Consider the following 25,071-nt stretch of genomic DNA (forward strand, 5'->3'; position numbering starts at 1 on the left):
GTTAAGAGACTGAGCTATAATACCAGGCAGCACTACTACAAAATACGAGGTTCTGGAGCACCATGGCCCCTTCAGTCGGGTGTGCTACCAGTTCCCCCCACCAACTAGTTTTCTATTAATAGCTTGTCCTAGGGAAGTCTCAGAAAACCCCTGAAGTCTTCTAAAGTGAAACCTCATACTCATAGTACTCTGATTAGCATTACTGCGCTGTGTTGTGTAGCAAAAGTTTGCCTGAGAGAGACCCTCTACTAATACAGTAGACCCCAAGCAATGGTCCGGTGTCTACCTATTAGATGGACGAGCACATGCACTGCCATTCCAGTCATTGCTTGTCTCCACCAGTCTCATTAAAATTTTAAAGGAATTGTCAGCACAGAATGAGTGTTCAACCCAAGTACAGGCCCTCGGTGCACCCTTGGTGTGGCCGAGCCGTTCAGTGCACCCTTGGTGTGGCCAAACCATTCAGTGCACCTTCCCTCTTACGGTACTTGTTTTCCCTCTTTCTCTGCTCTTCTTTGCCTCTTGTATTTGTGGGACAAGTTCTACACTAGAAAGCCTATCACAGCTATGAATATTGACCAGTCAGTAGAACAAGGCCCCTCCCCCAGTTTTCCATCCCACCTGGCACGTCAGTGGTGGGAGCAGGGGGCTAAGCTGCTCCATGCAGTATTTGGAAGTTACAGAAACCTTAAGAGACTTCTCTATACACATCCACATCAGCCGTAGCCACTGTGACTTCTGGGAACCGGGCCAGTACAATGATGTCTGTGCCGCATGCCTGGAGAGTCCCATATGAGTGGTGTCTTTTAGCACGTCCGTGCGTCCATAGCCATTCTCTGTCCGCCCCGACATCTGCTGAGTCGGCCCATTCTGTGTCTGTTTGCAGTGTGTTGCATTCAATAGGTTGTGAATTCCACTGTATCTGCTGGAGGTGAAGGCGGAGAGCCATATTACATGTTAGTGGGACTTCTAATGCTCGGCTTAGGAAAACTGATGCATACAATGATCACCACCGGTAAACAACAAACATGGTGACATTGAAGAGAAATGTATGATTTACGGTGGCTTGCCAAAGGATTGCCCCCCCCACCCCTTGGCTTTTTTCCTAGTTTGTTACATTGCAAACTATGTTTAAATATTTCTGTAATCCTATTTGTGTGCAATGGTAATGCATCATCACTAAATAGTCTAAGTTGGGGAAGTGAAGTGAGAAAAATATAGAAATAAATTACATTTATGAGATCAAATAACTAAAAATTAGCATGTGCATATGTATTCACCACTTTTGCTATAAAGCCCCTAAAAATTTCTGGTGCAAGCAATTCCCTTCATAAGTCACAGGCTTAGTGACAGGATGTCCACCTGGGTGCAATCTAAGTGTCACATGGTCTGTCAGTATATACACTTTACCTTTTCTGAAAGGCCACAGAGCCTGCAACACCATTAAGAGGCACCACTAACCAAACAATACCTTGAAGACCAAGGAGGTCTCCAAACAAGTCAGGGGAAGTTGTTGAGAAATACATGTCAGGGTCGGGTTATAAAAAAAATAAATAAATAATAATAAAATAAAAATAAAAAAAAAATATATATATATATATATATATAATATATATATAAATATATCCCAACTTCTGATGATCCCCCGGAGCACCATCAAATCCATCATCAGATGGAAAGAACATGGTACCACAACAAACCTGCCAAGAGTGGACCGCCCACCAAAACTCTCAGCCTGGGCAAGGAGGGCATTAATCAGAGAGGCAGCACAGAGACCAAAGGTAGCACAAGGAGCTGCAGATTTCCCAAGCAGAGACTGGAGTATCTGTCCATACGACCACAATACGCTGCATACTCCATAAAGGTGGCCTTTATGGAAGAGGAGACTGAAAAAAAAAAGCCTTTATTTATACACAAAAATTTTAAGGCTCGATTTGAGTTTGCCAAAAGACGTGTAGGAAACTTTTCAAATGTGTGCAGGAAGGTGCTATGGTCGCATGATACCAAAATTTAACTTTTTGGCCACCAAGGTAAACGCTATGTCTGGCGCCAAACCAACACCGCTCATCACCTCCAGGAACACCATCCCCACAGTGAAACATGGTGGTGGCAGCAACATCATGCTGTGGGGATGTCTTTCAGCAGCAGGGCTAGGGAAAATGGATGGTGCGAAATACAGGGATATTCTTGAGCAAAACCTGTTTCAGTCTGTCAGTGATTTGAGACTGGGACAGAGGTTCACCTTCCAACAAGACAATGACTCAAAGCATACTGATAAAGCAACACTCGAGTGGTTTAAGGGGAAATGTGTAAAGCCCCTGTCTCACATAGCGAGATCGCTGCTGAGTCACGGTTTTGGTGACGCAACAGTGACCTCACCAGCGATGTCGCTATGTGTGACACTTTGCAGCGATCAGGCCCCTGCTGTGAGGTCGCTGATCGCTGCAAAGTGTCCTGGACCATTTTTTGGTCTTTGCCCTCCCGCTGGTCAGCACACATCGCTGTGTGTGACCAGCGGGACCAGCGATCAGGCTGGTAACCATGATAAACAGCGGGTTACTAGGGGCACACGCGCACTTAGTAACCCGCTGTTTATCATGGTTACCACTCTGCTACGGTGAGCGGTAACCTCCCGCTCACCGTAGCAGAGTGGCAACCATGATAAACAGCGGGTTACTAGGTGCGCGTGTTCCCCTTGTAACCCGCTGTTTATCATGGTTACCAGCCTGCTACTGCTTCAGCAGGCTGGTAACCAGGAGCAGGACATCGTGGAAAGATTCTTTCCACGATGTCGCTGCTCCCCTGATCGTTGGTGAGCCTGCCTGTTTGACATCTCACCAGCGACCACATAGCGATGCAGCAACGATCCCTGACAGGTCGTATCGTTGTCGGGATCGCTGTAGCGTCGCTATGTGTGAAGGGGCCTTAAATGTTTTGGAGTGGCCTAGTCGCAGTCCAGACCTTAATCCAATTGAGAATCTGTGATCAGACTTGAAGATTGCTGTTCACCAGAGGAAACCATCTAACTTGAAGGAGCTGCAGCAGTTCGGCCTTGAGGAATGGGAAAAAATCATAGTGGCAAGATGTGGAAAGCTCATAGAGACTTATCCAAAGCGACTTGCAGCTGTAATTGCTGCAAAAGGAGGCTTTACAAAGTACTGACTTTAGGGGGGTGAATAGTTACGCACACTGAAGTTTTCAGTTATTTTGTCCTATTTTTTGTTTGCTTCACAATAAAAAGAAAACCAAATGTTCACAGTTGTAGCCATGTTCTTTACATGAACTGATGCAAACCTTCAAAAAAAAAAAAAACAGTGAGGTAGCAAAACAAAAAAAATGCCAAGGGGATGAATACTTTCACAAGCCACTGTACATGGACGTTCGGAATAAAAGCAAAAATAAATAAAAGTATCTCCTTTTGACCCCAATCTTTCCACTGCTTAGCAATTGTTTTGCCATTGTCCTTTCCTTGTGTCTAAAGGCCACCATAAACATTAAAGTCTGTGAAACCTGCTATGGGCAGGACCTCCTGATGTGAATGGACACTTCTCCGACAGATGATGAAAAGGATCGGACAGTCTGTATTTCATTATTTCATCACCCGATCTTTTTTTTCTCAGGGGGGGATACGCCAACACTAGTGTGAGAGAACAGAATTTGTTTTACGACTGTGGTATCCACCTTGTCTTGTAACCCCTGTGTCATAGTGATCAAGTAACACTGATGGTCGGGGAAGTTTCACATTTTTATTCACACCCCTAAAGTTCCTATTGGTTCATAGTTCAGAGGGAACTTTTCCTTTGTGATCCTATTTAAAGTGCCTATATGTGCTAATAAACCTGAAATCCTGGGTACACTATACAAGGCTGTACCGTATTGATTTCCTGAGCGCTCATAAAACAAATCTTATTCATTTGGAGTTCAAAAGGCATATCAGAGAGTGTATTTCGCTCACGCTAGCAATGTCTGGCGGCAGCTTACTCCCCTCTACAATTTACACAGGGAAGTTGGCAGAGATAGCCGAGTGTTTGGGAACTTTAAAGACATATTCCTATCTTGTATATTTATGGTATAAATATATTGTAGGAGATGATCTCACCCATGGGACCTGATTGTATCTTGAGAATGGAGCCATGCTGATCAGCACTGTCAGTGAAAAGGTGGTCGGAAATTCTAATTATTTGTATGGGAACTATAACTGTGCCCAATATTTATATACAGGGAAGAGGGGGCCATATCTCAAGAACAAAAGGAAAACCAATCCGGATTCAGAATTTACACCGGGACATTTTTTTATACATTTATGGCAAGTGACAGGTCTTTTTAAGTCCATGCACTGTGTTCCTATTTTAGTCCGATTTATATGGCCGTCTAACTGCACCCTTATAGAAATCAATCCAAATTTTTATGGAAATGAGCCGCACGTGCAGGGGGGTCTAGCCCTGTATTTACAGCTCTCTGACCTATTTCCCCACCCACCACCGACCTCCTGTCAGTGACTGACAGGTCACTCTTCTCTGTGATCTGCTCCTCGGCTCGAGATCCCGCTCAAGTGTCGTGAGGGCGGCACATGCGCTCTCACAACGTCATCAGTCATCCTTTCATTTTTTGGGATGAAGAGGGTATCAATGCAGTATTAACCACAGATTAAACAACACTCTCAACGCCTCCAGTTTTTAGGGGTAAGTAGAGATCACCATTGGAGTACAACAGGAAAATAATTAGTTCATGACATACAGAGAGTTGATACAATTTTTATCTGGTTGATCAATCCCAATAAATCTCGAATTGCGTCTCCAAGGATATACTAAAAAAACCCACAAAAATATAAATTACATTTTTCCAAGATTCACATCTTTAATGAACTTTTCTTTTCGAAGACGGAAATTTACAGAAACCCCAAAATCAACCGTCCTGTATTAATCCAGAGGAGAAATAAAATGGTTTAAAGAAAAAATTCCACATGGTTGTTCCAGAAAATGATTTCATCCATCTTCCCGCACAATCGTCCGGCGGCACTCACACACACAACGTATTATTTGAAATGACTTTGACGCATTGTCCCATTTTTATTCCGCATCTGTTATTATTGAGTGTGAGAAGAATATCAATGTAAACTGCTAACGAGGAGAAGACTGTCCGCCAAACTGACCTCGGACTCGCAAATTAAGTCGTGGTGGATTTCGGATATTTGCATTGGGATTGCAGAAACAAGATTTAATACAAAAAAAAAAAAAAAAAAGCAATTTTTTGGCATTGTGTAAAAATTATTGCAAAAACACTAAACAACATAAAAAATAACATTAAGGATCTACTCTGCACGAAGACGACAACAGACAAGGAATTTGGCTAAAGATGCTAAAAAAATAGTCAAGTTGCTCCATCCTTGGCAAGGTCATGACCTGATGCAGACCAATACAAGAGTTTCTTTTGGGGTGGACATCAATCCCATGCATTGAATGGGTCCTTTAAGACACCCACAAGTCAGAAACATTGGTAAACCAAAGCAGCTATAGTCACCGGGGCAGGAGCCATAAGTCTTGGGTGAACACCTAGAGTTCATCATCGGATACAATGAGCATCATCTTCTCGTTCTGTTTCTTTTTCTTGCTTGAATGTCCATTGCTGGCAACTGTGTGCCCGTTCTGTCCTTGAGATTTCCGCTCCATGTCTTGCATGGACTGTTGGGTGTACTGTTGGTACGTCGGTGAGAAGTTGTGGATGGCGTCTTGGACAATGTCGTGGGGACTCATTGTCTCTTTCAAACCACTGGAAATGCTCTGCATGGGCGCCACGTTTGCTGTAAGAAAAGGGTCGGATTAAAATCGGCAATGCAAATCAATGGGTCAGTGAAAAAATTGGACCGCACTTGGATGATAATCGAGGGCGGTCTGATTTTCACATACCGTCAGAAAGGAATAGGTGGAGGAACTTTTTTATTTCTTTCTTTCTCCAAGTACGAGAAAAACTGATCACACTCGGACCGCACTCTGATCAAACTCTGATTAAAATAATCGGTCCGTTTTTTGCTTACGTGAGAAAATCGGTTGTGTGAATGAACCCTTATGGAAAGTTTCAGCATCTCCTTCTCACAGATAGGGTTCGTTCAGACGGGCGTATTAATGGGAAAAGCAGTCATTTCTGATTACTCTATTAACCTGCAGATACATGGTTAATGTGCAAGAGCACCAAAGAGCCGCCGGCTTTCAGTCATCATGAGTGGTGGCTGTAAGCACACCCCGGATCATTGACTGGACTGACAGCCGGCTCAGCAGTGCGTCAGTCCAGAGCCAGCTGTCAGTCAGTGCTGGGTGTGCTTAAAGCAGCTTCTCTCCGTGCAGTGAGTGGTGACTGTAGCCACACTGGAACACCTGCATGACTGAAAGCCGGCGGCTCCCGGGAAGAATAAAGTTAATTTTCTCTCGAGAGCAGCAGATTCATAACACTATTAACCTGCAGATTCACTCGATATCTGCAGGTTAGCAGCGTTATCCGACCTGACAGGTTCCCTTTAAATGTCTGTGTGCCATAATATGCAAAACGGGTAACATACAGACAGTACGAGGACTAATGCAAGTCAATGTTCAAATGAGCATTTTTACACATGGACCAATAGTCTGGGTGTAAAAAAAAAATAATCTTAATATCTCCTGCTTTGATCCAGAAAAAAAATCGTCAATGTTTTCTGGATGAAACTCGCATGATTGTTTATACGCTTGTGTGAACTCAGCCTTATATGAACAGTCCGTTAATTTAAATGAAACCTTTTGTAATGCTTAATCTCGCCTGTAGTGGCGCTGTGGGAAAACTGAATACCTACTGTTAGAATCCTGATCGTTGCTGTAATCGGTTTACCATTGGGGATCCTCTTAAAGTGAATCTGTCACCAGGTTTTTGCTACCCTATCTGAGAGCAGCATGATGTAGGGGCAGAGACCCTGAATCCAGCGATGTATCACTCACTGGGCTGCTTGCTGTTATTTTGATAAAATCACAGTTTTCTCTGCTGCAGATCTACAGGTTTTCTGAATGCTGAGCTCTGTGTAACCCCGCCCCCAGCACTGATTAGCTGCTTTATGTGTACACTGTGCATGGACAGCAAGCTTCCAATCAGTGCTGGGGGGCGGGGTTATACACAGCTCATGAATATGGAGGACTACATGGCAACAGGTTAAGGAGTCCTCTAGTGATAATCTCCTGCTGATAAAACTGTGATTTTATCAAAACTACAGCAAGCAGTAAGTGCTATCAGGGCTGCTCTCAGATTAAGTGGCAAAAACCTGGTGACAAATTTTGCTGTTAAGAAAAAGGCAATTTTTGAGGTGGAAAATCCCCTAGAACAGATCTAGCTCATAGTGACAGAGGCAGAAAACAACCAGATCTCCATATTTTTGAAGATCCAGTATTGTCACTCATGCTGGGAGAAGGGCCAATAGTCTGAATTTATATTTACAAGCTGCGACAACCATACTTCATATTCTTTGATTGAAAAAGCAAGTGGTTGTCAATGGCTGTCATCAGTCCTATATTAAGGGCAGAAGGCAACAAGAAGTGTGTGAAATGGGCTCAGCTGTACATGTAACACTGCTGTAACAGCCGAGATCAGAGATAACTCCAATCTGGCCACTTAGTGCCCTAGAATGCAGCGGTCAGTTAAGGCAATTATATCAAAGTGGTTAGACAGATGGAGGGGATCCCTCAGTAATGCCTCAATGATTCATCTATCCCAAAACTGAGACATTTACCTGTTGAGTTTTCAGTTTTCTCTCGGTAAACCTGGCAGGTGAAGGCGTAGCGCAGAGCAATGGCCGCAAACAGCATTTCAATGCAGATTATGAAGTTCTGATACCCGGCAGCAACTGTCCCCGCGCCAACTGTGTTACCATGAATGATCTGCACCTCAGGAATGGCACCGCATCTCTCAAGTATCGCCAGGAGCATTCCTACAGGAATATGGTAAGAGGGACAATCAGATAGGAAATGTCTTAAAGGGAATATGTCAGCAGGTTTTTGCTGTTTAATCTAAGAGCAGCATAATATAGGCCACGAGAGCCTGATTCCAATGATGTATCACTTATTAGGTTGTGTATTGTAGTTTTAATACAATCATTGTTTTATCAGCAGGAGATTATCACTCCCGGACTAGGCCTCACATGCACAGCAGTCAGGAAAAGCTGTGTAACCACACCCCCCACCTCTGATTGGCAGCTTGGTGACACTGCACACAGGAATCTGCCAAACAGTGATGTGGGCGGGGTTATTCACAGCTCAGAAGTCTTAGCTCTGCTACATCTACATCAGACAAAACAGGGATTCTATCAAAACTGCAGCAAGCAGCCCAGTAAGCGACACATCGCTGGAATCAGGGCCTCTGTCTCTACATTATGCTGCTCTCAGATTATATAGGGATCCGTCAGAAAAAAATAATATACTGTATAATGAATAGGAAAGTAATTTGTGTTTTTTTTTATTATCATTTTATAATCATTCTTGCAATTGGGCAACTTTTTGAAACTCTGACACCCTCTTCAAAGTCCATCACCCATAACGTATCTCGTACCAACCTTGCCAAAATGATAGAAATATGACAGCTTTGATGGTGAGAAACTTCAGCACAGGCTCAAAGGGATGCAGCAGCTCCTTGGTGGCAAAATAGAAGAGAAATAAGGCGTAGAGGGCCAGGCTGACCGAAAAGTTATATATGATTGTGATGTACAGGTAACCGCTCTGAACGCTGCAAAGAGAAAATCACACAACAGGAAATTTACAGCCCAGCATCAATTGCCACATAGTAATAGGGGACAAATGACCGACTTATATCTTTGAATAGTTTTAGTGTGAAATTTTCAGAAATACTTGTTGCAAGATGTTTACTGGCCCTTTAAGTGTTACAATGGCATGCATTTCAATTACTTGCCTGTAGGTGGCAGCGGTTTAATACAGTTTTTTAAAGAGAGAAAATGGCTTGTCGCAAGCCGTTTTCTAGAGCGTTCTGTGCGGGGTGAATAGTCCAAAGGCTGTGCATTAAATACAACCTAATATATAGCCAGTGTTATAAATCATGCTTTATTTGCAAATTATGTTAATGGAAAAAGGGTCTGAATACTTATGACCATGTGATATTTCAGTTTTTCTTTTTTAATAAATTGGCAAAAATTTCTACATTTCTGTTTTTTTTCAGTCAAGATGGGGTGCAGAGTGTACTTTAATGAGAAAAAAAAATGAACTTTTTAGAATTTACCAAATGGCTGCAATGAAGCAAAGAGTGAAAAATTTAAAGGGGTCTGAATACTTTCCATACCCACTGTATATAACATACATATATATAAAATTAATTATAATTTTTAAGCAACAATAATAATAATAATAATATATAAATGATAATATATCATATAGAAATATATTGCTAACCAAACCACTCTTATATATATATATATATATATATATATATATATATATATATATATATATATATATATATATATATATATATATCCCATGTATGTAGATACATAAGGGTACCCCTACAGAATACAGATCTCAAAAAGTAGCATATAATCACAGACTGCTACTTATTGTTATATTTGTCTGACCTGTTCCCTGCACTTTAAAGATGCTGGCAAATCACAGTCATCCCATTTATAGAGGGATCGGGGGATATTTCCTCTTTTTTTCCCAATATTTGCTGTTTTTTTTTCCTGCAGTGGCCACTACTGGAGGACTGTAGTATTACATGCAGTCATTCAAGCGCTATAAAGTGGACAAACCGGGTCAGGATAGTGACAGTCTATATTTGTTTGTCTTCTCTGCTCCTGATCTAATAGGGGGCCCTATCTATAATGTCTATATGTCCTATTGGGACAAATAAAAGGGTTGTTGAGATAAGTCAATCCCTTTAAATTATAAAATGAAAACGTATTAAAACTTGACAAAACTTGCTGTGTACAGATATATATATATATATATATATATATATATATATATATATATATATTAATGTATGTGTGTAACTACCATTTACATCATAAAATCTCAATATCACCTAATTTTGTCTATTTGCCCTTTAATCCCCTTCGTCAATTTTTCTTTTATTTTTGCTTCTTTTAATTTTTCATCCTCATCTTTCAAGAGCCATATTTTTTTTTATTTTTTCACTCAAAATAGCCATATGAGGGCTTGTTCTTTTGTAGTTTTGAATAAAACCATTTATTAATCCATATTCCCATTGAAAATGGGGAAAAAAAATCCAATTGGGGTGAAATGGTGGAAAAAACAAACAGCATTTACACTATTGCTTTTTTTGGGTTCTGTTTTTACTACATTTACTTCGAGTCACAAATGACCTATTGACTTTGTACTATAGGTCAATACTTTTTTTTTACTACCGTACTAAAAAAAAAATTGCAAAAAAAAAGAAAAATAAATTTGGCTTCAGTTGCCGTATTCTGACAGCCGGACATTTTTTATTTTTCTGTTGATTGATTGTTGCGGGACAAGCTGTAGGTTTTATGGAGCCCTCTCCATACAGTGATTGCGCACATTCGTCAAAATATATGGCCGATGTCACTAATTGGTTAAATAAGTTGTCATTTTTAAAGTTTCAGAAAAGCAAAAACAATTACTATTAATAATAATCACTCACTTGAAATCCCCGTCATGGTATTTCCCAAATGCTTGTAAGATTATTGTGACGACGGCCATGATGGGCTTCACTATGCAGAACTGCAGGGTCGCCTGTGAAAATAGAGAATACCGCCATGATACACAATCAGTGCCGGACTGGGTTGGCAAAGGCCCACCAGTAACATTGATTCTTGGGGCCCACAGCTCAGCTACATGCAAAAATTACCTGACTCTAGTGCACAAATTTACTTTTGCTTCTATGTAATATTAATTTGGCTAGCTTGTTTGATGAATGATTGGATGATACCTTTTTCTGCAAACTGTGAATCAAGTGTAATAGCACTTCTCATTAGCAATCCTTCACAGGGGCGGCCTACCGGGGAATTCTCCTGTTCTCCCATGGACCAGTCCGAGCCTGTTCACAATGTATAAAACTGTCCAGATGTGTCTCCCCTAGTGTAGTAGTGCCTCTTTTCACTTTAATTTTGATAACATATGTAGGGAAGTTTTTTAAGAGTGTAATGGTATTCCTTAAAGGGGTTGTCGTTATTAGACACAACCCCTTTAAGAATGTCTGGTGGTAAACTGTCTGCTCCTATGCAAGTGTAGATTTACTAAATGTTGAAATAAGTAACATCGGGGCCCTCTCAATTGGAGAGTCACTAAATAGAGGACATTTATTACTGTAGGATCAAAGATATGGAGTCCAGAGGATGCCATGCAGGCTCGGACTGGCCGACAGGAGAACAGGAGAATCCTCTGGTGGGCCCCCATGCAGGAATGGGCTCTCCACGCCATGTGTATGAGAAGTAGTTGGCACAATACATTTGTTTCACTATGTTCAGACAAGGGCATCATCTCAACCTTCATTTAACAAACGACACTGACGTCATGTAAGGCTTCAACTCAATGGTGTAGACCCTGGACAGATTCCCACCATCCAAATACCATAGTTAAAGGAAACTCACGCACCATATATCTTAAAGGGGTCTATACAAGCCTCTCACACAGGTCCCATCCATGACATTGTGCCGGATTCCTGCACAGACAGAAGTAGCAGCACAGGGTTCCATAGTGTAGTGGTTATCACGTCTGCTTTACACGCAGAAGGTCCTGGGTTCGAGCCCCAGTGGAACCACTTTTATCCCTTCTTAACATAATTAATATTAAATTCTTAAATTATTATTTCAAGCAAAACCTTTAAAGAACTAAATGTTCCCGAAAAGCAATTTATCCCAGGAGTTCCGGAAACGATGGCGTCCGGGATTTATGTAAGAGAATGTTTATAGCCTGTGAACTCGTCTATAGGAACCAATCAAATTCCACCAGTTATTTGTCCGGCAGCGATTAGGAAGTCACCGGATGGTTCCTATCACATTATTTGTCCCCATTTTCATAAATAAAGCTCAGTATTGTCTCCCCGGCAGACGACAGCTCTGTAAAGACAAGGGAAGAGGCACTGCTGCATTGACTGCTGACTCACGTCTCGCGCTGACTCACGTCTCGTCTCGCGCTGTCCTGCTCTGGAATCCCTCACTAATTATAGGTATACTCCTTACCGGCAGATTCCCCATTATGCCGCCTGCCTGGAGAATTTCCTATCCTATGAAACTATTTTTTTTTTGCATTTTTAGGTCTTTAGAGGTAACATTAGGGTTTAGTTTGAGAGCCCAAGATGCATAAGCGCCCCAGAAGAGGTGACTCTGGGGGGTCTAAACCCACTTACAGTAGTGTGGACCCCACTTGAGTGACGGCGAAATTACATGCACGTCACTTTCATCCTTTTCAGCACACACCCCTATTCTGGGCCTAATCACTGGGAAGGGGAATTTGACAGTAAAATCAACACCCCATTACCCCCCAAAACACATATTCAGGCTTGCAGGTCCTTGAAAGCTAAATCCATCGACATTTTTATATTTTCTTCATGTTTTTGCATTCCCGAGAAATTAACGTTAAATTAAAATGCACATGATGCATTAAGTGCTCTGGGCATGATCGAGCACTTCCCAAGGTTTAGCCTTTCGAGGTTGCATGAGTTTGATGGCTCACTGTCTGATTTCCTTGCCTGACGTCACATAGGCAAAGTGACAGGGGAGTCATTGCATGAGTTTTCATGGTCAAGCAGCCGTACATCACCAAGCACAATGCAGAGTGTCGGATGGAGTGGTGTAAAGCCGCCACCACTGGATTCTGAAGGAAACATGTTCTGTGCAGTGACGAATCACACTTCTCTATCTGCCATCTGATGGCCAAGTCTAGGTTTGGTGATCCCAGGAGAATGTAACTCCCTGACTGCATTGTGCTGGCTATAAATTTGATGGAGGAGGTATAATGCTAAGGTCTTGTTTTTCAGGCAGCACATAGTGCTTGCTTCGGCAGCACATATACTAAAATTGGAACAATGCAGAGAAGATTAGCATGGCCCCTGCGCAAGGATGACACACAAATTCGTAAAGCGTTCCATATATCAGGAGATGGAACAGGATCCTTGATGTGAACAACTGGCTGAGACGATGGTGCAGACAACAAGGATTTGGATTCCTGGACCACGGTGTGAATTACCTCTATGACGGACTCCTTGCCAGAGACGGACTACACCTCAACAAACCTGGAAAACACACATTCGCCAGGAGACTCGCAACACTCATCAGGAGGGCGTTAAACTAGAAGAAGAGGGGATGGGAAGAAAAACGCCGGACACGAACATGAAACCAGAGAACATACTAATGAAAGATATGAAGTGCGACAAAGAAGGTCCAAGACAAGATACTTGGAAGGGAGGTAAGAAAATTTCTAATACAATCCACAGGGAGAAGATTGGAACAAAACAAAATTGTGTAAACTGCGTGCTAGCAAATGCCAGGAGCCTGACAAACAAGATGGATGAACTGGAAGCAGAAATATCTACAGGTAACTATGACATAGTGGGAATAACCGAGACATGGTTAGATGAAAGCTATGACTGGGCAGTTAACTTACAGGGTTACAGTCTGTTTAGAAGGGATCGAAGAAATCGGAAAGGGGCTGGAGTCTGTCTATATGTAAAGACGTGTCTAAAGCCTACAATACGGGAGGATGTATGGGAGGGACATGAGGAGGTCGAGTCCTTATGGGTGGAGATACATGGGGCAAAAACAATAATAAAATTATCATAGGAGTCTGTTATAAACCACCAAATATAGCAGAAGCCACGGAAAGTCTATTAATGAGACAAATAGACGAAGTAGCAAAAAATAACGAGGTGATTATTATGGGGGACTTCAACTACCCCGATATAGACTGGGAAACCGAAAGCTGTAGATCTCAGAAAGGAAACAGGTTTCTGTCAATTATCAAAGATAATTATTTGTCACAACTTGTGCAGGAACCAACTAGAGGTACGGCCCTTTTAGACTTAATATTAACTAACAGGCCAGACAGAATAACTGAGGTGCAGGTCGGGGGGCACCTGGGAAATAGTGACCACAACATGATACAATTCCACATGTGCTTCAGTAGGGTGCCCAGCAAGGGAGTCACAAAAACACTGAACTTCAGGAGGGCAAAGTTTGATCAGCCAAGAGATGCCCTTCACCTTATAGACTGGGATAGTATCTTCAGTAATAGGAGCACGGATAGAAAATGGGAAATTTTCAAAACAGTCCTACATAGTCACTGTAGAAGGTACATACCTTATGGGAATAAAAGGGCTAGGAATAGGAGGAAGCCAATGTGGCTAAATAAGGAAGTCAAGAGGGCAATGAAAAACAAAAAAAGGGCTTTCGGTAAACTTAAACAAGAAGGCAGCGAGGAAGCGCTAATATCTTATAGGGAAAAAAACAAAATCTGTAAGAAACAAATAAGAATAGCAAAAGAGGAGACAGAGAGACTAATTGCCAAGGAAAGTAAAACGAATCCCAAACTGTTCTTTAACTATATAAACAGTAAAAGGATTAAAACTGATGGAGTTGGCCCATTGAAAAATAACCTGGGTAAAATCATAGAGGGCGATGAGGGTAAAGCAAACCTACTCAGTAGCTTCTTCTCCACTGTTTTCACAAAAGAAAACAATTTATCGGAGGAAATGCAGAGTGATAAAGTAAACCCTCCGCTAAATATCACCCACCTAACCCAGGGGGAAATTCAGAAACGCCTAAATAATATCAAAATAGACAAGTCACCAGGCCCAGATGGCATACACCCCCGGGTACTAAAAGAATTAAGTAATGTGATAGACAGGCCGCTGTATCTTATTTTCAAGCACTCTTTATGGACAGGGACTGTCCCACTAGACTGGCGCCAAGCAAATGTGGTACCAATATTCAAAAAGGGGTCTAAAAGTGACCCTGGGAACTATAGACCAGTCAGCTTAACGTCTGTTGTGGGTAAATTGTTTGAAGGATTTCTTAGAGATGCTATTGTAGAATATCTTAATGATAATAACTGTCTAACTTCATATCAACATGGATTCATGAGGGATCGCTCCTGCCAAACAAACCTGATGGCCTTCTACGAGGAGGTGAGCTCACAGCTGGACCGGGGAGAGTCAGTGGATGTTGTATACCTGGACTTCTCCAAAGCGTTTGATACCGTGCCACACAAAAGGTTGGTATATAAAATGAGAATGCTTGGTCTGGGGGATAATGTGTGCAAGTGGGTAAATAGCTGGCTGAGTGATAGAAAGCAGAGGGTGGTTATCAATGGAGTAAGCTCAGGGGGTGTCAGGGTTACTAGCGGGGTGCCTCAAGGGTCTGTCTTGGGCCCTATATTATTTAATATATTTATTAATGATCTAGTGGAAGGGTTGCATAGTAAAATAGCAATATTTGCAGATGATACTATACTTTGTAAAGTAGTTAATACAGATGAGGATAGGGCACAGCTACAGGAGGATTTAGATAAATTGGGGAGTTGGGCCAAAAAATGGCAAATGGGGTTCAATGCCGATAAATGTAAGGTCATGCACATGGGAAAGAAAAACAGCAGTCACCCATACATATTAAATGGGAAACCGTTGGGGAAATGTGACATGGAGAAGGACCTGGGCGTCTTGGTTAACAGCAAAGTAAATTGGAGTGCCCAGTGTCAGGCAGCAGCTGCGAAGGCAAATAGAGTCATGGCATGCATCAGAAGAGGAATAGGGGCATATGATGAGAACATTGTTCTTCCTCTGTATAAAGCGCTGGTAAGGCCGCACTTAGAATATTGTGCACAGTTCTGGGCTCCGGTGCTCAGGAAAGACATATTGGAGCTAGAGAGGGTACAAAGGAGGGCGACTAAGGTAATAAAGGGAATGGAGGGACTAGCATACACAGAGAGGTTGTCAAAATTAGGCCTATTTACGTTGGAAAAGAGAAGGCTTAGGGGAGACCTCATAAACATGTATAAATACATCAGGGGGCAGTACAGAGATCTCTCCCATGACCTGTTTATACCAAGGATGGTGACAAAGACGAGGGGTCACACTATGCGTCTGGAGGAAAGGAGGTTCCTGCACCAGCATAGAAGGGGATTCTTTACGGTCAGAGCCGTGAGACCCTGGAACTCTCTGGGAGAGGAAGTGGTGATGTCCAACTCACTTAATGAGTTCAAGAGAGGCCTGGACGCCTTTCTTGAGAACAATAAAATTACATCTTATGCTTAGTTAATTAATGCAGGGATTTAATCTGACTGCCAGATTGGTGTCGGGAAGTGAATTTTTCCTCAATGATGTAAATTGGCCTATACCGTATGGTTTTTTTTTGCCTTCCCCTGGATCAACGCTGCGGAATAGCTGCAGTGCACAAGAAATAGGCTGAACTGGATGGACGCTTGTCTTTTTTCGGCCTTATAAACTATGTAACTATGTAACTATGTAAGGGGTCGGCCTTGGGCCCTTTGTTCCAGTCAAGAAATCTTAATGCTTCGGCACAAGATATTTTGGACAATTGTAGCTTTCATCTCTGTGGGAACAGTTTGGGGAAGACTCTTTTCTGTTCCCCATGACTGTGCCCAGTACACATGGGCCATAAAGACATGGTTGGGGGAAGAAGAATGTGACTGTCCGCACAGAGTCCTGACCTCCATCTCATCCAACACCTTTGGGATGAACGAGAACAGAGATTGTGAGCTCGGCCTCTCCCCAACATCAATGTCTGACCTCACAAATGGTCTTCTGGATGAGGGGGCAAAAATTCTCACAGAAGCCTCCAAAATAAAAAAGTTCTATTCTTATACCTATAGGGATCCCGTTCCAACGTTTCACCTCACCTGTTTACAGAAGCGGAGGAAGCCAATGGAGTAGGACATTCCTTGGAGACAACAGGTCCCATAATAGCAGCTGGATCTGATGGAAAGACAGAGCCACCATGAGCCAAATAATGGGGCAGAAACATTAGCCTTCAGCACATAATCAATAGATGGATCCAAGGCACTTACTTTACGGGCTTTCCACGTATCTCGGTCATAATAGCACTCTCTCCACCAAGATACTCAAAGCAGAGGCTGAGGAAACTGTATATTACAAAGGCTGTAGGAGAAAAAGATTGGAAAGAGTAAAAAAGGCTGATAACAGAAGACAAAGGCAGAAAGCATATTCAATGCCGTTCATTGTAATATTAATCTCCATTTGTGCAATTTTTCCATGATTTTTTGATGCAGAAAATTGATGTCTAGAGGGAAAAAAATGCAGCAAAAAACAATTTTTATGTTATTTTTAACCTTTCCAAGCACAAAGGATAATGGAAGCTTCCTTAAAGGGGGTTTCTTCATATGGGTTGTTCACCTTTGGGGACATTTAAAAAAAAAAAAAATATCATGCTTTAAAAATTTTGCCTTCTACAGCCGCTGTGCTGCATTGTCTATTGTTGACTGCAGAATGAGTTGACTGGGAATCCATCAGCGAGCTCGTTTTAATGGAATAGTTTGTAACTTATTTCTGTCTTTTTTTTCCTGAGTTCCTCTCAGTTGATTTATGACCACGCACCTGATTGATGTGATCTGGGGTCATAAGCACAAGTGAGCTCAGAAAAAGACAGACAAAAAGTATGTGCACATGTTGAATATTTGGAGCAGATTTTTCTGCACCTAAAATCAGAATGTTAGCAGGAAAAATACTGAGTAAAATATGCACTTTTTTATGTATTTTTATGCATTTTTATGCACATTTTTTTCCCTTTCATTTGAATGGGTGAAAAACGCTGCAAAAGTGCAACAAGACTCGATGTGCAGCAGATTTAAAAAAAATATATATATTTTATGGTAAAAATCTGCAAAGGAAAAAATGTCACAAATCTCATTCACGTTGCTAGTGTTGCAAAGTGCAAGTGTAAGTCGAAAAAAATGCAGAATGTAAACAAGCCCAAAAGAGTTACAAACTCTCACGTCAGATTGAGCTCACTGATGGGTTCTCAGTTAACTCATTCTGCAGCCATCAATAGAAAAAAAGTTTAGAAGGTGTTTTTTATTCCACATAAACCTGGAAGTGGGACGCGGGGGATGGGAACATTCGGGTTTTTTATGGGGTTCGTCTTTATTACTAACTCGTCACCTTCATAGCAATCCCTGATGGAGTCGAAATACACGTAGTACTGGTCATTGCCTATGAGCAAGAGGCTCAGCCAGGAGTCAAAGGAGTAGATGGGGACGATGAAGAGGATCCGGATGATATAACGCTGCTCGTTCGGAATTGTGTAATTTCGGAGATGAAGATAAATCTGCAAATAAAAAAAATAAATAAAATAAAATAAAAATAAAATACAATAAAAATAAAATAAAAATACTTTAAAATACTTTATATGTGCACGGCAAGAAAAAGGTGTGCTAGGAATGACCCAGCCGGTTTGGAGTTTGGAGTGCACGCAGGTCAATCAATACCTGAGGCTGAGTAAACAGGAAGAGGGAGACACAAGTCAGTCAGTGAGCGCGGTACAAGGGTCACTTCCCTGATCAAATATCATCTGGGTTAGTGGCAGATGGAGATATCGCTGTAGGTATGACTACCGGCCATAAACCACGGGACCCGAGCGCCTCGGCGATTCCAGGATACAATGACACCTGGTGACAAGTCTGACTCTGCACCTCATGTGCTAGCCGCCATTATCTCACCGCCTCCCTCCCACCTCGGCCTCCTGACACAACATCACGGAAAAGAAAATACGACTGGTGGGAAAAATGTTGCAAAGATAATAATGCGGCATATAAAAGATGACACGTGTATTTATAATAGGTGAGTGATGATGTCATCTGGGTGATGATGTCATTTGGGTCACATGTTTAGAATGCCCGATATTCAGTACTAGATAACCTAGTACTAGATTCAGTACTGTGCACATGCCCAAGACTCTTCTTTTGGCGTCGTCCCGGATCTCAGGACGAGCGCCATTTTGAACTGTATTGGCGCCGATGGATACAGCCCCACCGCCCTCCGTCCTGTAGGGTGCTGCCTACCAGATGTTTAACGGATCAGTAAGGCGGCAGTAACACTTTTTAATGAGGGCATTATATGGTTTAAGGGGGCACTTAGGGGGGCATTATTTTAATTAAGAGGGCAAATAAAGAGGCATTATTGATTTGAAGGGGGGCACTAAGCAATTACTTGTTTTAAGGGGGCACTACTTGATTATTGGGGGCACTCTGGGGGAATTATTACTGGGTCAAGGGGTATAATACTTTCCTTCCCCCCCGGGCATTATTTGTTTTAAGGGGGCCTTCAGGAGAACATAATTTATTTTAAGTGGGCACTCGGCGCCTTATTTGTTTTAAGGAGTCACTTGAGTGAGGGGCATTAATTGTTTTAAGGGCCACTCAGGGGTCATTTACTTCTATAAGGGGGCACTATTGATTATTGGGGCACTCTGGGGGATATTATTACTGGGACAAGGGGCGTAATACTTTTCTTCCCCCCTTGGCATTATTTATTTTAAGGGGGCCCTCAACACCTTATTGGTTTTAAGGGGGCCACATTTTGTTTTAAGGGACACCCGGTACATTACTGGTTTTAAGGGTGCACTTAAGGGGTGCATATTTTGAGGGGGCACTCAGGGGGCATTTATTTGTTTTATGGTGGTGCTATTTGATTATGGAGACACTCTGGCAGCATTATTACTGGGATGAGGGGCGTAATACTTTCCTTCCTGCTGGCGCTGTTAACCAACCCTATTGCACTGACTGCTATATATCAACACCCTCATAGACATACACATGCATCTCACTAAATTAGAATATCATCAAAAAGTTAATTTCAGTTCTTCAATACAAAAAGTGAAACTCATATATTATATAGAGTCATTACACACAGAGTGATCTATTTCAAGTGTTTATTTCTGTTAATGTTAATGATTATGGTTAATGTTAGAATAATTAACAAAAAACACCTGCAAAGGCTTCCTAAGAGTTTAAAAAGGTCCCTTAGTCTGTTTCAGTAGGCTCCACAATCATGGGGAATACTGCTGACTTGACAGATGTCCAGAAGGCAGTCATTGACACCCTCCACAAGGTCCCAGAGCTCCAATTTTAATTTGGACATCAAGGTCCCAGAGTCTGGAGAAAGAGTGGAGAGGCCACAATCCAAGCTGCTTGAGGTCTAGTGTGAAGTTTCCACAATCAGTGATGGTTTGGGGAGCCATGTCATCTGCCGGTGTAGGTCCACTGTGTTTTATCAAGACCAAAGTCAGCGCAGCCGTCTACCAGGACATTTTAGAGCACTTCATGCTTCCCTCTGCTGACAAGCTTTTTGGAGATGGAAATGTCATTCTCCAGCAGGACTTGGCCCCTGTCCACACTGCCAAAAGTACCAATACCTGGTTTACACACAACAGTATCACTGTGCTTGATTGGCAGCAAACTCGCCTGACCTTAACCCCATAGAGAATCTATTATAGAGAATCTATGGAGTATTGTCAAGAGGAAGATGAGAGACACCAGACCCAACAATGCAGACGAGCTGAAGGCCGCTATCAAAGCCACCTGGGCTTCCATAACACCTCAGCAGTGCCACAGGCTGATCACCTCCATGCCACATTGCCGCATTGATGCAGTAATTGATGCAAAAGGAGCCCCGACCAAGTATTGAGGGCATTTACTGAGCATACATTTCAGTAGGACATTTCAGATTATAAAAACATTTTTCAAGCTGTTGTTATAAAGTATTCTAATTTACTGAGATAATGACTTTTGTGTTTTCATTGGCTGTAATCCATAATCATCAACATTAACAGAAATAAACACTTGAAATAGATCACTCTGATTGTAATGACTCTATATAATATGAGTTTCACTTTTTGTATTGAAGAACTGAAATAAATTAACTTTTTGATGATATTCTAATTTAGTGAGATGCACCTGTATATGAGGCTGTCAAGTTTGGGTCAGCAGACTCACGGCCGGTCGGTGCATCGCGGTCTGCACTCAGACCATGACATACTGATGTGTTAATCCGGCATTTTACTGGTGATAATGGGGAAAGAGCATGCCTGGGAATCGTATCACCTGGTGAACGGGCAAAACACTTGTTTGTCAGGTTAATTCCCGGCGGTACATCGTCCTGTATAAACAGGACATGTGCTGCCGAGAACAATGATATTCTATGTGCACATAATGACTGTGTTAAAGAAGCACTCCTCCTCCTCCCATAAAAGTTTTTTTCCTCTTATTATATTGCAGTCATCATATTATATGGCACTGTGTACTTACAATTGCTCATTTTACCATATTGTATAGGTTTATTGTATAGGGGCCTACCGGGGAATTTACCAGCTCGATGGTGAACCAGTCCAAGCCTGGCCAAGGTCTTTTCAGAGGCTGTAGCTATTAGCAGTGATGTTTTTGCTGAAAATACACCCATACACCTCATATTAATTAAACTTATTTATATAAACCAATTTACAAACAGCCATAATGCTATTATATGGGAGGACGAAACAAGATAAAATCTTTTAATTCAATATTTCCCCGGCTGCGTTTATTATTAATCACAATGTTTCCCCAACATACTTAAAGGGCACTCTCATGTGTTCAAGCAGGAAGAAAACTCGTAAAAATATTTCTATTTTTCAATTTTTTTTCTCATGACCCTGAAATTTGGCACCATGATGATTTATGATATGCTAGTATAAAGGCTATATCTCCTATATATTCCATACTTTTACATTATTATCAGCTACACTCCTTCTAGTTGTGACTTTTCAGATAAGAACAGGCAGCCAATATGGATTGCAATAGTACAAAGGATCTAACGATTGCAGAGTCAGGTCCCCTGGGGGGGCTAAAAAAAAAAAAGTAAAGAGAAAATGAATTAATAAATGTTTTGAAAAATATATAAAAGAAAACAAAAATGAAAGTTTAAATCACGACCACTTTTCCTAATTCAAAAATAAAAAAAATAAATATGTTTGGTATCACCGTGTCTGTAAAAGTGCTTTAAGGGAGGAAGAAACGAAAGCTCAAAAAATGAAAAAATGGCCCTATCCTGAAAGGGTTAAGAATAGAGAATCTAAAAACAGCCAATATGGCCACTATTTCAACTACATGTTTTTTTTTTGCAATTAGAAAACAAGTACAAAGTTATCTTACCTGGTGGCACGTAAGCAGCAGAGCCGTCCAGACGAAGACCCCCGAGATGCCCTGGGCAGCGGCGGTTGTCAGAAACAACTGATCCCCATCTCCGGAGGTATTGGACGCGGTCCGGACCTCGGCGGCACTATTAATGTCCATAGTAAATAACGCCGTCAGGGTGCTGAGCGTGTTCTGACCCGCCGGCGTGGCATTCGGAGTGGACAGTGACACGTTGGACTCCATCATTCCAATCTCTTCCGTCGTTGTATTGTTCATTCTGTGAACAGGCAGAAAGGTGCAAAGGTAAATTCAGAGACACATGACTGCCCTGGACGCATCACAGAAGCGATGATCGTCTCATACAAGGGGAGGGGCGGCGGTGTGTACAGCAGAGTCACATGCACGGGGCGAAGAGATGGACATATGTAGCAGAGCTGGGTTTGTTATTTGGCACAAATATGCTCAACCCACTGTAACTGTAGGCCCGGACTGGCCGACGGGAGAATAGGAGAATCCTCCGGTAGGCCGCCCCTGTGAAGGAGTGCTAATGAATAGTGCTTTTACACTGAATTTACAATTTTCAGAAAAAGGTATAATCTAATCATTCATTAAACAAGCTAGTCAAGTCAATATGTTATGTTTAACATAAAATGTATGCCAAGACCACGTAGATGCTATGGGGCCCATGAGTTTGAGGGACCTGGTACTGAACAGACCCCCATACCCGTATATGTACAGCAGAAATCAGGAGGAGATTTATGGAGATGGTTCATATGTTGAGACCAACTCATACTCCAAACAACAGACTACGGCGATTGGAGCGGTCTCTGATCACAATAGTTCAACCCCTTAGCTGCTATGACGGACAGTGACCACAGCGTCTAAGCAGTTAGACACGATGGCAGGAACAATTCAATTGTTGGGTCCCCAACTATCACGTATCTTTGACAGTATTGGTCTTCTCATGTGAGCCAAAGAGTCCAGGACCAGTTACGAGTGCCAATATCTGCACCCCTTTTAGTAATTTGTCTACCACCATGCCATCATTTTTAGGTCCAAAATTCTACTGGGCCATGATAAAAATAAATGTGGCCCTCGACAATAAACTGAGGCATATTCATGAATCACCTACTCTTCCCGCCAAGTATCCAGCACAGATCTCTACTGTTCCTGACCTATACCGTTCTTCGGTTATCTCACTGCCGAGTACTGTGATTGGCTGCAGCGCTCAGTTAACCAGAACAGCACATCATCAGAGACACATCCAATGAGACACCTTTCCACGGGGTTAACAGTGGACGAGTATGGCTCACTTTAGATACAATCATTGTCGTTGGCAAATTATTTTGAACAACCCCTTTGATTTCATTTTTTTAATTAAAAAATATTGATGCTTCCAGGGGAATTATTTTTATTTCTAAATATTTATTTTGGCTAAAAATAATTTTTGCAATTGAGTCCCATTAAAAATTTTGTACCGTTTGGTTTTTACAAGCTCTTTGTTTGCCTGCACATTCCTGGTTGCAGAATTAGTTAACTGAGAATCCATCAGTGAGCTTGTGATGTACGGTCTAGGCTTGAATCACAATACTCAGCTCAACACTGGTGGGTCTCATAACCTAAACTAACTGCCTCTAAGGTTCCTGAACACGTTAGTGATGTTCTAGTACGAGAAGATCGGTTTGAGTTTTATCAGTGTTTTTGATCAGTGTTTCATCAGATTTTGATTACAGCATGGGCTATATATCACAGACACTGTGAGCCCGACCTTATCTTGTGTTTTCTGAGCATCTGTCAAAGTTCAACTGAAACTATGATGTGATCTGTGATTGTATATCAGCGCGGAGGAGTTTAGAAAAAGACAGAGAAAAAGAGTCAGAAACTCGTGTCAGAACGAGCTCACTTTCGGATCCTCAGTTAGATCATTCCGCAGCACAAAAACAAAGAGCCTCTAAAAACAAATTGCTAGACTAATTCTTATCCCAGAATACATGCATTTAAGTAAAATAAAAATTGACCCTGAAGGTGAACAGCTTCAAAAGTGTCCATTTTTTTGCTCCTATTTTATTTTCCCTGCTCCCCTGAGTATTCTGTTTTTTTGTTTTTTTTTTAAATCGAACTACAGTTCCAGATATGTGGGCTTTTATATTTAGTATCAATTGTTATGGTCTCTCCAAGTGGGCGGTGCTTACTAGATCCTCTGAGGCGTGTCTTTATGCTGCTTTGTATTATTATCCTGTGAGCACCGCCCACTTGGTAAAGTAGACTATAAAAATAAACACTAAATTAAAAGGCCTGGAAACATATGGCAAAATAATAAAAAAAAATAGAAAAAGAATCCTGGAATATTCAGGGGAGTAGCGAGCATAAAATGAGACCAAAAACGGGATACTGTTGACAGGTTATCTTTAAAAGGAATCTGTCACCAGGTTTTCGCTACCTAATCTGAGAGCAGCATAATATAGAGAAAGAGACCCTGATTCCAGCGATGTGTCACTTACTGAGCTGCTTGCTGTAGTTTTGATAAAAGCACAGTTTTATCAGCAGGAGATTATCACTAGAAGACTAGTAAACCTGCTGCCAGATAGTCCAGCCACGCCCCCAACACTGATTGGCAGCTTTCTGTGAGAAGCTGCCAATCAGGGGTGTGGGCGGGGTTATACAGAGCTCAGCATTCAGAGAACAGCTAGATCTACATTAAAGAAAACAGGAATTTTATCAAAGTAACAGCAAGCAGCCCAGTAAGTGATACATCGCTGGAATCAGGGTCTCTGCCCATACATTATGCAGCTCTCAGATGGGGAAGCAAAAACCTGGTGATAGATTCCCTTTAAATGACACCATTCTGATTTCTTGTGGCCACCACTAGAGAGAGCTAAACTGCATATGGATTTTTACAGCAAGTTCTGAACTCATTACCCTAATTTCCCAATCC

General features: G+C 41.8%; 1 protein-coding gene and 2 non-coding genes across 4 annotated transcripts in view; 2 read left to right on the forward strand and 1 right to left on the reverse strand.

Annotated features, from left to right (window-relative positions):
* Window positions 1-5,176: 5,176 nt before the first annotated feature.
* Window positions 5,177-25,071, reverse strand: part of TMEM184A (transmembrane protein 184A) — a 39,068-nt gene continuing 19,173 nt past the window's right edge. For both annotated transcript variants that reach the window (XM_073648120.1, XM_073648121.1), the window contains exons 2-9: window positions 22,155-22,413; window positions 18,133-18,298; window positions 17,022-17,112; window positions 16,854-16,929; window positions 10,642-10,733; window positions 8,564-8,733; window positions 7,745-7,942; window positions 5,177-5,800 (exon numbers count right to left, since the gene is read on the reverse strand). In XM_073648120.1, the coding sequence (XP_073504221.1) occupies window positions 5,553-5,800; window positions 7,745-7,942; window positions 8,564-8,733; window positions 10,642-10,733; window positions 16,854-16,929; window positions 17,022-17,112; window positions 18,133-18,298; window positions 22,155-22,412 (1,299 nt within the window). In that variant the 5' untranslated portion in view covers window position 22,413 and the 3' untranslated portion in view covers window positions 5,177-5,552. The remainder of the gene's footprint in view (window positions 5,801-7,744; window positions 7,943-8,563; window positions 8,734-10,641; window positions 10,734-16,853; window positions 16,930-17,021; window positions 17,113-18,132; window positions 18,299-22,154; window positions 22,414-25,071) is intronic.
* Window positions 11,688-11,760, forward strand: TRNAV-UAC (transfer RNA valine (anticodon UAC)). Its single transcript has one exon. It is a non-coding gene; the product is annotated as a tRNA-Val (tRNA).
* Window positions 12,989-13,095, forward strand: LOC141162732 (U6 spliceosomal RNA). The gene has a single exon (XR_012250800.1). It is a non-coding gene; the product is annotated as a U6 spliceosomal RNA (small nuclear RNA).

This window comes from Phyllobates terribilis, unplaced genomic scaffold, assembly GCF_046119375.1.
Source record: "Phyllobates terribilis strain yellow unplaced genomic scaffold, ASM4611937v1 Scaffold_9__5_contigs__length_417890890, whole genome shotgun sequence".
NCBI lineage: Eukaryota > Metazoa > Chordata > Amphibia > Anura > Dendrobatidae > Phyllobates > Phyllobates terribilis.